Here is a 15,654-nt window from a genome sequence, read left to right on the forward strand (position 1 = left end):
TGCATTCTTTCTGAATAAACTTCTTACAGAAAGGTAATTCTTACTGATAAATGGTAGTATATATGAGCACATGAACATAAATTGGTAAAAGCTATCAAAGTATTTTGTTAGTTTATGCCATCAAATGATTAATATTCAATAACTAATATAAAAAAATGTAACTTTATTGTAAAGTAATACTGATGCGCTCATGAATTGGACACCGCTGCTTCTTTCATAAAGGAATAACAACTTAAATTTGGTTCTGTTTCACATACAAAGCAAACATTTCTTTATTTTAGACTTTTCTTTGTCTAAAATTTGTCTTAAAATCCTCACAACTTTGTTCATTTCCACATTTAAACGAAAAAAAAGAAGAAAAGGTTTTCACACTTTTGGACCGCACTGTATAAATAAATAGATATATATTTCTCTCTCTCTCCATATATTTTGCATCTTTATTGTCTTCCCTGTCCTCTCTTCTCCTCTTCTGTCTCAGTGTCAAGGACAGAGGACAGCGCTCTAGATTTCCAGCGCCGTGCCGAATCCTGCCCTCTCAGCAGATGTGGTTACACACTGTCAAGCACAAACAAGCGTCCATCAGAGAAGTGCTGTTAGAGTGACGGGTGCAGAAGTGAGGGACCTCTCAAACCCCCCTATCAGGACTACGTGGACTGAATGATCATCCACGGGTGATTAACACAGAAACGGTGACAGAGTGATAGAAGAGATGGGTGACTTGCAGACAGACATAGAGACAAATCCAAAAAAGAAAGAGGAAAGCTGTGTAATTGCCAAGACAAGCATTAAGAGCAAAAGAGAGAGAAAAAGAGAGAGAGAGACATTACCCGCTGCCTCCGCTGTAGGTGTGAGCAGTTGAAGAGATGAGAGAGGAATCAGACACACATACACACACAAGACACGGGGGAGAAAGGGAGTTTGAAGGAAGAAATACATTAATATGAGACACATACAGTAAAACGAGAGAAATAAGGATGCAAGCTTGTGAATTATTACACATCCACACAACCATACATCTGTGTTCACTTACCCATTTATATAATTTACAAAACTCTAAACAATATATAAACTACGCCAGCAGAACATTTAGTCTTATTTAACCAGACTTTTGACTTGCAGCAAAACGTCTGGTCCTCCTCGCAGCTTATTCTATGGGGCAAGGAAGTGACCGCCTGACTGACATGTAAGATGATCAACCACAGTCCATTTAGATTTTATGTTGTGTTTAAGGGCGGGGATTTTTCAAATAAATTTGACCACAATGGAGTGCAACAGTCAGGTTCCAGAAGTTAACAAAAAAAAAAAAAAAAAACTTTCATTTTCTCCACACTTCTCAACATTTTCTCCACACTGATAAAAATGATTTTGTGGTGAAGTAAATACTACATAAAAACAAATGTAATTTCTACATTAAATAATTTAGTTTAGGCAAGAATTACAAAAATAAAGTAAATTCTATATTACTACTCAATTTAAGCTTGTAGAAATTAAAGTTTGAAATTATTAGCATATTTTACTTATGTTTACAAGGATTCTTTGAGTAAATATCAAAGTTATGATCCCGTTTTTCCCATCATGCACTAGGGCATGAATAATTAAAATGGTTAAAATTTTCACTGTTTTCGAGTTGTATTTACACTGTTTTATGGTTGATTTTGTCGTTAGGTTTAGTAACTTACTGTTTTGTGACATCTGGAGTTCATTTTCTACTCAAAATGACCCATTCATACTCAAACACTAGCCACTGATTGTTACCGTCATTGTGTATGGTGTACCAAGTATTGAGGTCTCTGTGTTCATTTAGGTAATAATTACATTGAGTGGACATATTATCTTCAAAAGGATAACAAACTGCCTACTTGCTTACTTACATGTTTGCAAGTGAACCACATGCTTTAATAGCATGGTTGTTTTCCAGTGCTACATCGTTTGAGTAAATTTTATAAACTGTAACTGAGAGAAATGTACTTGAGTACTGCATATTTAACAAAATAATTAAGTAGAAATTACTCCTCAAACTCTAACTGGCAATGTTAAATGTACATATTTCCTTTGCTAATTTTACCCAACTTAGTTAAGTAGATTTTACTTAATTCAATACTTAAATTTTACTTAAAATGTATGTGTGCAAAAACTTGCAAAATAAAAATTAAGTAAATCTACTTATTGTTTTTTTCAGTAGTGGAATTGATATTTAGAAATAACTCACAAACCTTTAAAAACAGACCTACTGTTAGCTACGAGGTTGTTTTATGCTGGATTATATTATGCTGAAGCCCACATTATTTAAATTTATTTTGTTAAATAATCAGGTTTAACATCAGAATTCCTTGTGAAAAACTACATTATCCATGATTCTGCAAAGAAATCTTGGGAAATATAAACAAATAGCACCAAAAGAACACTTTAGAGCTTGCCAACTCCTATGAATTACTGCAAATTACGTCGAACCCATCTTCCTAAAGTCTTAAACTACTTAAATATATGTATGCATATTTTGCAATATTTACCATCAACGTCTTTTCAATGGTTTTTTAATAGTTTTATATTTGTCTGTTTCCCTCATGAAAGCCGTACAAGCACAGTCTTGTACTGTCCTTTTTTCCAGATTTTCAAATATTTTTTTGCTTCAAATAAAAGTTTTTAATGTTGTGATTCACCTCGTAGGTGGTTGGTTTGGTTCATGACTTGTCTTATAACTCTTTAATAAAGACTTTTTAAAACCTCCTATGGGAAAAAAATGAATGGGATAAATACTACCAGAACCAAAGCTGTTGAAAAAAATGGAAGGGGACTATATAACAATAATCTGCCATTGAAAATGAATTCAAATAGCAGCACAACAGTCGCATTGAGCAGACAATTAGCGGCAAATGCATCTACTTTTATACTTACAGACAAAACCCAGAAAACAAGGTGGAATGTATGTTTCTGGCTCAAACAAATCTCAAACAGAAGAAGATTTGATTATCAATTTCAGTCCGAACTTGCCTTTTTAGTGTACAATAAGCACAGATAGTCAGCGAACAGACTGTGGGTGATCTGTAGGCATGTCGTCCGAGGCTGAGACTAGCTTACATACACATATGCACACTTTCACACAAATCTAAATCTATTTGAGTAGTAAACATGCATTGCCATATTGCATGTGACTTCATCGCTGTGGTGACAGCTTCTGGAGTTAGTTGCCATGCCTCCTTGTTCATCATGATCTGTACAGTGCTTTAGAGCTCATACCGTCACATGACATATATGTCACATGGCACTGTCATATGACCATAAGCACTTCACCTGCAGGGCAATGGAGACCCGAGTCTCTGCTGAAGTCTGTGATTCATACAGTTTTATTCTACATGGTACTATTATGTGCAAAAAAGCTTGATTCACTCCAATTTATTAAGACCAAATCCAGCACTCAGCACAAAAATAAATAAATAAATAAAAACAGACTCCCAGCAGGCTCAAGTCTGTCAGCTCAAGCAGTTCACAGGCTCAGATCAGGAAATGTGTAAACACACACAGACCTTCTCAACAAACGTCTCTCTGAGGCACGAGAGACGTTGTCTCAGTCATCTCTTTTTATTCTCAAGAGATGATCGGGATCAATTCCATCTCTAAAGACTTACTTAGTATTGTCTGTGCCACTAACTTACGCAAACATGCTATTTTAGACCATGCAGTGCATCTGTCCTATTCCATTGTGTCTTATTTGCCAATTATCCCTATTAGTAAAAGTAGAGTACACCTGCTGAAAGGTGTGTGTAGTAAGCAGAGATTAGATGTTTATGCAGAGATCTTTGTATACTAAATGGCCCACCAAGAAAAACGTCATCTCCGATATAAACAGATAGTTCTGTTTTTGATTGGATGAGTTGCATTCCAATCCATTTTAATGCACACCGGTGATCACACATTCTATATATTATCGCATCAAGTTGCCACGTTGCTTGAAAACTGTCTAATGCAAATATGAATGAACTCTACTTCTTGTTTCTAGAATTTTATTGAACAGAAGCAAATAGCCAACTGATTCACAATGTTTTAACACATATGTATTTGTTATCCAGCTTTCTGACTCCGTATGCCAGCATAGGGAAGTGCATTCTGGCATCTGTTTCTCTGTTTCTCTCACTCTCACTTTCTCTCTCAGCTGACTTTTTGCCACAATAAATAGACTGCCTAATTAGATCTAGCGTTCATCAAAATGGTGATACACATCTCAATTGGACAGTGCCCTTCTAGGAGGTGAGCAGTTTGATTGTCTGTAATACCATTATGGTGTTATCTTTCTGGGCAAAGGCCCTGTCCAGCCCTAATAGGTCCTAATGCATTCTGTGTTGTCTTGTTTCGCTGCTTTACATGGGCAGCTCTGCAAAAGTGATCTGTACATAGAGAATCGCCTGACATGTCCTCTGCATGTCTCACTATGCTGCTATGAAATCACTCCTCAAGTGTATCGGACTAATCTGTTGATTTTTATCATGTCCAGATTATTCTATGAAAGTACCACCTGTGTCCAGTCATCTGATGAAGTGCACTAACTATCAAAATCTTTACATATACAAAAAAGTATGAATATAAAAATAGAAAAAGTATAAATATAAGCATAGAAAGTTAAATATACTAAACATGTAATTAAATAAATTAATACATTTACAATAATTGTAAAGTTATATAATTTCCTCATGTAATTTACACTGTATTTAAATTAAATGTAAATTATATTTTAAAGGAGTATTTTACATGTCTGTAAATAATATATATATATATATATATATATATATATATATATATATATATAATGTATATAAAAATAAATAAAATCAGAACAAAATATAAATAACACTACTAAATAAAATAAGCATAGACTAATTTTTCTGTTTGACTATATATTTTTTTATTTTTTGTGTTTTTTCCCTGTTCCTCTTGAATAACTGCGTTCCCTCCTGTATAATCTGTATAAAACTAAATGTAATATTGTTATTATAAAAATAAAAATAAAAATTACAGCAACTTACTTTCCCATAATAAAGTGTACACTGGTTTACCTATTCATACTACCCATCACATTTATATAAAAATATAAATTTTAATTAAAACAGGATAATTTATTGGTTTCCTCCATGTCACACCACATATTAAATAATAAATATTAAAAATAATGAACTGTGATTTTAAAAGACATAACAAAGACGTGATAAACTTGATAACAGGGACAGCAGCAGCCATTTTAGCTTGAAATGTCCCATTACAAGTTCATAACATGCCAACATATATATATTTATTCCCGACACAGAAACAAAGAGACACACACGTACACATAGACACAAACACCTATGTTAACACATTTAGGTGTCCACATACTGTAGAAAGTACCAAGAGATGATTAGCTGTAAGATTGAGTAACTGCAGCTGGCTAAAGAATGACATGACTTCGCCCTTGGCTTGTGTCCTATGTGTGAGGGAAGTGGTGAGAGGACGTTTGGACGAACAATCAGACAGACAGATCAGTCTATAGAAGGAGAGGACAGGCGTGTGATGAGAAGGACAGGCAATAAGAGCAAACAGAGGGGAAAGGGTGAAAGAAAGAGACATTACCCCTCTCCTTCCCCACCGCCTCCTCCGCTGTAGGTGTTGAGAGATGATCAGAGACAGGAAGACAGAGACAGACAGAGCCAGAGACACATACAAAGACACAAAACACACACAGAGACAGAAAAAGGCACAGGGAAAGAATGGGGTTTTTGAAGCAGGAAAAATATCAACATGAGACAGAGAATACAATCACAAAATAATGGCAGAGCTCCTAGTTTGGTTTATATGTGGACACCTAATCTAGTGTGAACACTTAAAACAATTTAAATACAAATACAAAAATACATATACAAACAGAGTCCAAAATTAACTTTTTGCTACACCTGCATTGGCTGTCAAATTGGTAAGAACTTATCATAAATATAGACTTTTATTCCCAGTCAAAATATTGTATTTCACATTATTTACCAAGACACATTGTGTATTTGTCCCTATGACGAAATAAAATAAAATAAAATAAAATAAAATACATATTCAGTAATATTTGACTATTTTCTGTGGTGGTCACGAAATTACATTTTCCAGTTTCTAGAAAATGGGTAAATTATACGTTCATTTACTCGCCAAAGCCTCTTTTTACTTGCATTTGACGCTCTGCAAGTGCTAATTTTGGACTCTGTACACAAAATACTAAATAAACATGCACAGATACATACACACAGATATGAGTCACTCCCTGAAATTGAGTAAAAGGTTAAAAACAGACTGTGAGAGACAGCAGAGATGTGGGAACTGTTCCCACGCTCACAGCCAGGGAGCGCCAGTCACCCCAGAGCGCCTGCCGTTCTGAGCGCACTATCGCTGTGTGCAGAGAGAGGGAGAGAAAGGAAAACTGGAGAATCTAGCCCTGATAGCAAAGAGCTATAGCAAAGAGGCACATCCAAATGCCTCTTTATGAATCGCCTAATAGACTTATTTCATGCGGGAACTAAAAATGTGAGTGCAAATGGAAGTGGGGTTGGTGGGATTGGTGGTAGGGGAAAACAACACTCAAGGATTCAAGGCAGTTTCTTTAAGAAAGTCATGCTGGGAAAGATAATCAGTGCAGTTTGCAAGCTCTATTTGTCCCCTCAAACAATGTTACGTATATTTTTTCCTTAAATGTTATTGTTTCTACTGTTTTATGCCTTATAACTCAAATTTGAGTTCTAGAAATATTGTATATATATATAAAACTATATCCATCAGGTCTTAAAATGTGGCATAAAAACATTTTAAAACAAAATATTACATCTTTATAAACTACTCCACACAAAGTCTGAAATATTGTACTTCAGTTTTTAGTGTTCAGATGCCAAAAAATAAATTTGATGAGAATGGGAATTTCAGCATCAGATTCTGCATGAACACCTCTGTAGTGCAAAATTATTTGCAGGTATTTTACACTTTCGCATTTAATTGTGTCAGACTTGTGTGAACAGGTCTTTATTAATATAAATCTGACAGCCATTCACGTTTTGTATGCATGGTACATGTCATGTGTTGTGTTTGTCCACCTAGTCTAAAAAACTTTTTGTGGAAAAGAAAATGTGTGCACATTTACATATTTACAGTTGTTCAGGGACTGAGGAGGATGTACACAAACACATAGACAGAACCATATAATATTACTATTTCAAAGCATTCAGATTCTGGTATTTCAGGAAGAAAAAAAATGATCTGGGTTCATATTTCTTCCATTCATGCTTTCATTCAGGTCATCTGACATGTCGATTCCCAGAATCTGTTCTCATGCTCTTTACTAAGTCTGAAAAATAGCTTTTACATGCATTTGTTTCCAGTTTCATATTAACAGATGCACCTTTCTGACCTCTCCCTCATATTAGTAACTCTCTCAGTCCAGTAGCTGGGCTGTATGCTTCCGCTGCGATCAGATACACGACCTGGAACAGCTTTATTCCTCTTGTCACCTATCCTGATTGCCAGTCATAAATCCCTTCTTTGTTGTTCCTGCCTTTATTTATAGCAGTTTGTTTAACAAGATTCCTAATCATTTCAGTGTGATCTTAAGAGTTTAAACAGCTCATTTCTGCATGGACTGTGGCTACACTGGACCCAACTGTAAACCCTCATCACACGAATAATCATTATAACTCATTTCACATGCAAAGATGTCAGTCAATCATAAGAGGGGTCATTTAATAAATGAATCCTAAATAAAGAGGTACAGAAGCCTGTTTAATTCTGCTTAAGGGCAAGAAATTTTCAAGGAAAAACAATTAAAACTAGTTTTAAGTAATTATAAATAGACTATCAACGATACAAAACTGTAGCATAAGGTCCCTTAAATGTTTCCCCCTTGCTCTCTTGTTTCTTTCTTCTTATTGTCTGTTTTCCTCATGTTCGGCTCCAGGTATGTAGCGTAAAAATGGAGTGTAGAAATACCTGAGGTGAGTGTGGCTGGATGCTCCAGAGATTCCTGGGCACTAAAGGGTTACAGGTGCCCAGGTAGGGTCATCACCCTCATGGAAATGGGCCCAGTGAGAGAGAAAAGAAAGAGAGAGAGAGAGAGACAGCTGGGTTGTATGGGTAGCAGGCTGGCGCTCCAGGGTGGCAGAGAGCTGTGCCGACTACACAGGCGTTTGACCTGTAGGGAGCAAGACGGGAAAGGACAAGGAAAGGCAGCAAGCAGGAGAGGAGAGAGGAGTGAGGCATGAGCGCTGGGGCCTTGATGACACTTACGTGAAGGCAAACGCCACCAGGGCACCACTAACCACTATAAAGTCCAGGATGTTCCACAGGTCACGGAAATATGAGCCTTGATGGAGGACAAGACCTAAATCTACCATCTGAAACAGAGAGAGAATTATTTAGTAAGTGCACTGCTGTTCAGAAGTTTGAGGTCTTTGAAAGGAGTCTCTTCTGCTCAACAAGGCTGCATTTATTTGATCAAAAATACAGTAAAATTGTGAAATATTATTACAATTTAAAATAACAGTTTTCTATTTGAATATATAAGTAAACTTTAATCTATTTCTGCGATGGCAAAGCTAAATCTTCAGCAGCCATTGCTCCAGTCTTCAGTGTCACATGATCTTCAGAAATCATCATTCAGATTCTGGTATTTCAGGAAGAAAAAAAATGATCTGGGTTCATATTTCTTCCATTCATGCTTTCATTCAGGTCATCTGACATGTCGATTCCCAGAATCTGTTCTCATGCTCTTTACTAAGTCTGAAAAATAGCTTTTACATGCATTTGTTTCCAGTTTCATATTAACAGATGCACCTTTCTGACCTCTCCCTCATATTAGCAACTCTCTCAGTCCAGTAGTTGGGCTGTATGCTTCCGCTGCGATCAGATACACAAGCTGGAACAGTCATTTTCCTTTATTCCTCTTGTCAGCTATCCTGACCGCCAATCATAAATCCCTTCTGTTTGTTCCTGCCTTCATTTACAGTAGTTTGTTTAAGAAGATTCCTGATCATTTCAGTTTGATCTTAACAATTAAAGCTAATTAATAAAATTAATAAAAGCAGGTTAATTTCTGCATGGATTGTGACAAAAAACATACTAAACTGGACCCAACTATAAACCCTCATCACACAAATAAGCATTATAACTAATTTCACATGCAAAGAGGTCAACCAATCATAAGAGGGGTCATTTACCTAAATAAATCCTAAATATAGAGGTACATAGTACAAAAGAGTAGCATATGGTCTCTTAAATGTTTTCCCCTTGCTCTTTCGTTTCTTTCTTCTTATTGTCTGTTTTCTTCATGTTTGGTTCCAGGTATGTGGCGTAAAAATGGAGTGTAGAAATACCTGAGGTGAGTGTGGCTGGATGCTCCAAAGAGTCCTGGGCACTAAAGGGTTAAAGGTGCCCAGGCAGGGTCATCACCCTCATGGAAATGGGCCCAAGCTCACCCACTGGGTAGGCACTGGGCAAAATGTTGTGCATGATGTGGATATTTGGTGAGAAATTACCAAAAGGATATCTGGTGTTTAATGTCGGTGGCGGGGAGGCAAACGCCACCAGGGCACCACTAACCACTATAAAGTCCAGGATGTTCCACAGGTCACGGAAATATGAGCCTTGATGGAGGACAAGACCTAAATCTACCATCTGAAACAGAGAGAGAATTATTTAGTAAGTGCACTGCTGTTCAGAAGTTTGAGGTCTTTGAAAGGAGTCTCTTCTGCTCAACAAGGCTGCATTTATTTGATCAAAAATACAGTAAAATTGTGAAATATTATTACAATTTAAAATAACAGTTTTCTATTTGAATATATAAGTAAACTTTAATCTATTTCTGCGATGGCAAAGCTAAATCTTCAGCAGCCATTGCTCCAGTCTTCAGTGTCACATGATCCTCCAGAAATCATTAAAATATGCTGATTTGCTGTTCAAGAAATATTTGTTATTATCAATGTTAAAACAGTTGTGCTGCTTAAAATGATACAGATATATATTTTTGAGGATTATATAATGAATATAAAGCATTCATTTGAAAAAAAAAAAAATTATAATTGCAATCATGATTCCTGTACCTTGTATTGTAATTCATTTTTATGATATTTCCAGGAATCACTATTTTAAAATTCCCAGACATTTCTGGGGTTTCCAAAAGCATGTGCAACTATATGAACTTGAAATGAATATGAACCCTATAGCACTTCAGATTATTGCATGACACAACATGGAGACCAATAAACAACTCTTTAAGTACAAAATACATAAGTATAATTTGTTGAAGGGTGAAGTATAGACCATCATACCCCAGACAGCTGTGCAGGATAGGTACTTACCTTAATGAGCATCTCAAAGGTGAACACACCAGTGAACACATAGTCAAAGTACCGCAGGACCTGCAAGCACAAAAGAGAGACACATTGTTAGCAATAAAATTAAGCCCTTTATGACAAATAAATATGACAAGATGAATATAAATAATGATAAATAAACAGATGAAAATGATGGAGAAGTAAACTAATACATCAGGTAATGATTAGAAGCACAGATGGATAGATAGATTAAATGGTTTCTAGTCCAGTAGACAAAAATAAACTGAACCACAGAGACATAAAGAGAGGATGTTGAGATGTGGGATTGTCTCACATTGTTGCGGGGGGAATCGGGCCAGACAGGGTCTTCAGCGGCCAGGGCAATACTGCTCATTGCAATGACCAGCAGAATACACATCTCAAAATATCTGAGCGTGACGATATAGTGGCACAACCTCCGAAATCTACAATGGAAGTTCATAAAAATACCTGTTAATAGCAAAAACAACCACTTCTTTTGAAAGAAAGCTCATTTAATTTAATATAAAAACTCAGAGGCGAAAGCAGGTGACTCTAGTCAGTTTTGTTTAATGGCAACATGAAAGAGTGTTTGCACCCTATTTTACTTCAATAATTAGAGAATTGGAGGAATTTCCAAATGAAATAGGATAATAAATAGTAGGAAATAAGCAGGACAGGACTTCATTTTATCCATTGGAATTGATTGGACTTTGAAAAGTGGTCATTATATACCAGATATTATTAATATCTTTTATTGTGGGGAATGCAATTGTAATATTGACCAACTGCAGAGTCACAGTGCCAGGACTGGCAGTAAATTAGCAAGTTTCACAGAGATGTCTGCACTCACGGGTTGGTGGTAGTCAGAATGAACATTGAGGTGTAGGGTGGCATGGGTTTAGGCCCCGCATCATCTTTCTCATCATCATCATCGTCACCCTTTGTGTCCTCCTTCTTGGGCAGGGGCTCTGTGTTTGCATTCTTATTGACTGTGGAGACGAGGAAGGGAAACAACATAGTAAAACAGATGATTAAGACAATAAATAAAAATGTCAGTTATTCTCTTTAGCTCTTTCTCTCACCCTGTAGGATGGCGTTACTGGAGGGGAACATCGGGGGAATGTCCACGGCAGTGTAATCGGGGTTCATGCTCAGGTGACCAGTGCTGGTAACATTAGCAGTGGTAGAGGAAGGGTTGGTGAGAATGAGGCTGCTCTCAGTGTCAGTATGTGCCAGGCCGGCAGTGTGGGCACTGTTGGCCAGATTGAGCAGACTATCATGAGGAGTGGAGTTACTAGGTGGCTGGGTGGCAAGCTTGTTGTTCATGGCATTGTCCAGGTCCTCACTGTACTGACTGTCCTGCCTGGACAGAGTCTTCTGAATGGGACGGGTGGTGGAGAGAGTGGGGCCACTTCCATGGCCATCCCTGGAAATAGAAGACAGCAAGATTATGAGTTTAAAACATGCTTGTTAGGAACCCTTTGGAATGCTCTTTAGTGTGCCACTTAAAAAATTGTCACTTATAAATATGTAGAATACTACCAATCAAAAATCTGAGGTTGGTATAATTTTTTTTCTTGTTTTGTAAATTTTTTACAAAAAGATGTACCTTTTAAAAACAGTTATATTATATATGACCCTGGACCACAAAACCAGTCTTAATTAGCACAGGTATATTTGTAGCAAAAGCCAACAATACATTGCATGGGTCAAAATTATCGATTTTTATTTTATGCCAAAAATCAGTAAGGATCATGTACCATGAAGATATTTTGTAATTTCCTACTGGAAATATATCAAAACGTCTCGGTTACGTACGTAACCCTTGCTCCCTGATGAGAGAACGGAGACGTTATGTTGTGACGACATTAGGGGATTCACTTGGGAGCCCCAATCACCTCTGACTTTAAGAGAAAATGCCAATGAAATTTGGCTAGTGGATTTTGCAAACCTGAGCCACTCCCCGTGCATACGGGTATAAATAGGCAACAGGTGCATCCACTCTTCAGGTTTTACGCTGAGGAGCCAAGAACTTGTCCCTGGCCACCAGCGATGGTTCGAGGTTGTGGCATGGGGACATAACGTCTCCGTTCCCTCCATCAGGGAATGAGGGTTACGTACGTAACCGAGACATTCCCTATCTGTCGGTCACTATGAGTTATGTTGTGACGACATTAGGGGTCCATGGAAAGCGCCACAACCTGAACCCCATCACAATCCTATGGGATCACAAATGTTGACAAGAAGCCGCGTGTCAGACAAATGCAAAGGTCGTAACCTTCCCACCGCCCCAGCGCAAATTAGCTGCCCTCGGTACCCGCAGGGACTAGAGGGGAGTATAACGCTGCTGGTGATAGCCAAGCCGCTGTTCCTTTCACTACAGAAATTTCTTAACAGAAGGGATTTCGACCTTCAATGAATGATTTGCTTCAAGTCTTTCCTATTTGTTGTTACAGCTCGGCAGTAACGGTGGGGAAGCGAGCCTTCCGGAGAAGGGCGCTATGGAGGCCACATCCTTCCTGCAGGGAGGTATCATGTGAAGACACTGAATGGACTGACCCAGGCCTGGGGCAGTACTACACATGGAATGGGTCTCTGAGGCAGGTCCTACCTAAGAGTAGGGATGGAACAACTGTCAGCAGAGACTGACAGAATGATCTGTCAAAGGGAAGACACGGGCTCACCGAGAGGGGAACCTTACCATGGAAGAATACACATATGGGATTGCCCGCAGGGAATCAAGCCATATGGACACCTAGCCCAGTACAGGGGCTGACCAGAGATCCGGGCAAGCTAACACCAATACTGGGCCTGGCGTCAGACTGCTCTGCCCAGTCTGACTGCCGGGGGTGCTGGAGGATACTCGACCAGGGTTCGCAGTCCGGGGAACTTACTGGAGGAGGAAAAAGGCACTCGCATCCCCAGGTGAGGGGGAATGGCGCAGCTAGCATGACACCGGCCAGCTCTTCCCACCTGCTACCAACACATGGGAAAAAACTGGCTCAATGCGGAGACTGTAAAATATTGCGAAGGTGTTTGGTGTCGCCCAGCCCGCAGCTCTACAGATGTCTGCCAGAGAGGCGCCATGCATCAATGCATAGGAGGAGGCAACACTCCGTGTGGAGCGAGCCCTCACCCCCAGGGGGCACGGCCAACCTCTGCTTGGAGACAACCTTCCCTTTCTGCTGACCTCCGTAGCAGACAAAGAGCTGCTCGGAGCTTCTAAAGCTCTGGGTGCAGTTCACATATATGTGCAGCGCTCTTACGGAACAAAGCAGCGCCAAGGCTGGATCTGCCTCCTCCAAGGGCAGTGCTTGCAGGTTCACCACCTGATTGCGAAAAGGCATGGTGGGAACCTTGGGCACGTATCCAGGCTGGGGTCTCAAGACAACGTGAGAGTAGGCCGGCCCGAACACAAGGCACTCTTCACTCACCAAAAATGCTTGGAGGTCCCCGACCCTCTTGATGGAAGTGAGCACGGTCAGGAGCGCTGTCTTAGCAGACAGGAACTTAAGCTCGACTGAATAGAGCGGCTCAAAGGGACCCCTCTGAAGTCCAGCCAGGACGATTGAGAGGTCCCAGGAGGGCACCAGGGGTGGCCTAGGAGGATTTAACCTTCTGGCACCCCTCAGGAACCTCACGATGAGATCGTGCTTTCCCAGGGACTGGCCATCCACTGCATTGTGATGTGCTGCGATCGCACGCACATACACTTTCAAGGTGGAGGGTGACAGCCTATGCTCCAACCTTTCTTGCAGGAAAGAAAGCACTACTCCAATCGTGCATCTCTGAGGGTCTTCTTGGCGAGAAGAACACCAGTTTGCGAACAGACTCCACTTCAGTGCATAGGCTTGCCTCATAGAGGGAGCTCTAGCCTGAGTGATGGTGTCCACCACTGCTTGTGGCAGACCACTCAAGTCCGGCGTGTCCCGTCCAGGAGCCACACGTGGAGGTTCCACAGATCCGGACGCGTGTGCCACATGGCGCCGAGCCCCTGAGAAACGAGGTCCTTCCTCAGAGCGATGCGCCAGAGAGGGGCTGTCGGAAGGATGAGTTCCGGAAACCAGGTCCGGGTGGGCCAGTACGGCGCAACCAGCAGGACCTGTTCCTCGTCCTCTCTGACCTTGCACAGTGTCTGTGCGAGCAGGCTCACTGGGGGAAACGCATACTTACGTAGAGCCCGAGGCCAGCTGTGTGCCAGCGCGTCCATGCCGAGGGGGGCCTCGGTCAGGGAGTAATACAGCTGGTAGTGGGAGGACTTGTGGGAAGCAAACAGGTCTACCTGGGCTTCCCCGAATCGACTCCAGATCAGCTGGATCGTCTCGGGATGGAGTCGCCATTCTCCAGGGAACGTGAGCTGTCGTGCGAGCGCGTCGGCTGCATGATTGAGCTCGCCCGGGATGTGGACAGCGCGCAGCGACTTCAGCCGCGTCTGACTCCAGAGGAGGAGATGTCGGGCGAGCTGTGACATGCGACGTGATCGTAGACTAGTGCTGGGTGGTATGACCAAAAATTTATATCACGGTATTTTTCAAAATTATACCGGTTTCACGGTACATGACGGTATTTTTTTTTTCATGCATGACCGGGTGTTAACCATATTTTCTACTGATTGAGAGAGGAAATACTAAAGATACATATAAAGCAGCTACCGATGCGATGCGATACGATTAACCCCTATTACGATGCAGTGCGATCCGATTTCGATTCGATTCGATTCAACACAATGCGATTCGATGCAATATGGTGCATTGGAAAAAAATATGATTACTTCTAATGCCTCGAGGCCTGTTTCATAAAACAAGTTTACCAAATAAGCCAGGCTTATTTCAGTTAGTCTGACTCATTGTCAAATGATTTGGTTCCATAAAGCAAATTTAACATAGATCAACTTTCTGGCACTCTCACACACTTACATTCTCCTTTCACATACATAGATTTTTGCTTTCACACACTTACATTCTCCTTACACATGCATACATTTCTACTCTCTCACACACACATACATTCTCCTTTCACATACATATATTTTTGCTTTCACACACTTATATTCTCCATTCACATGCATACATTTCTACTCTCATTCACACACACATACATTCTCCTTTCACATGCATGTACTGTATATATATAGAATGTATGTATGTCTGAAGAAAATATGTTATGTAAAAGAAGAATGTATGTATGTGTGAGAGAGAGTATAGTGTAAACAGAAGGTGTATAATGGAAACGGAAGGCAGGTCAGGCGCGATCAGGGTCACCGGGACAGGTCATGATCAGCATGGCTGACGTAGATGAGGCGGCCGCATAA

The 15,654-nt window shown here is 39.9% G+C and overlaps 1 protein-coding gene across 1 annotated transcript in view; it reads right to left on the reverse strand.

Moving 5' to 3' along the window:
• Positions 1-15,654, reverse strand: part of LOC107723201 (voltage-dependent P/Q-type calcium channel subunit alpha-1A-like) — a 119,243-nt gene that overhangs the window by 40,390 nt on the left and 63,199 nt on the right. The window contains 7 exon segments of the mRNA XM_016531755.1: positions 828-839; positions 8,278-8,384; positions 10,347-10,406; positions 10,657-10,786; positions 11,194-11,332; positions 11,426-11,769; positions 14,199-14,461. Coding sequence (XP_016387241.1) covers positions 828-839; positions 8,278-8,384; positions 10,347-10,406; positions 10,657-10,786; positions 11,194-11,332; positions 11,426-11,769; positions 14,199-14,461 — 1,055 coding nt within the window.

This window comes from Sinocyclocheilus rhinocerous, unplaced genomic scaffold (assembly GCF_001515625.1).
Source record: "Sinocyclocheilus rhinocerous isolate Xijiao unplaced genomic scaffold, SAMN03320098_v1.1 scaffold2560, whole genome shotgun sequence".
Classification (NCBI taxonomy): domain Eukaryota; kingdom Metazoa; phylum Chordata; class Actinopteri; order Cypriniformes; family Cyprinidae; genus Sinocyclocheilus; species Sinocyclocheilus rhinocerous.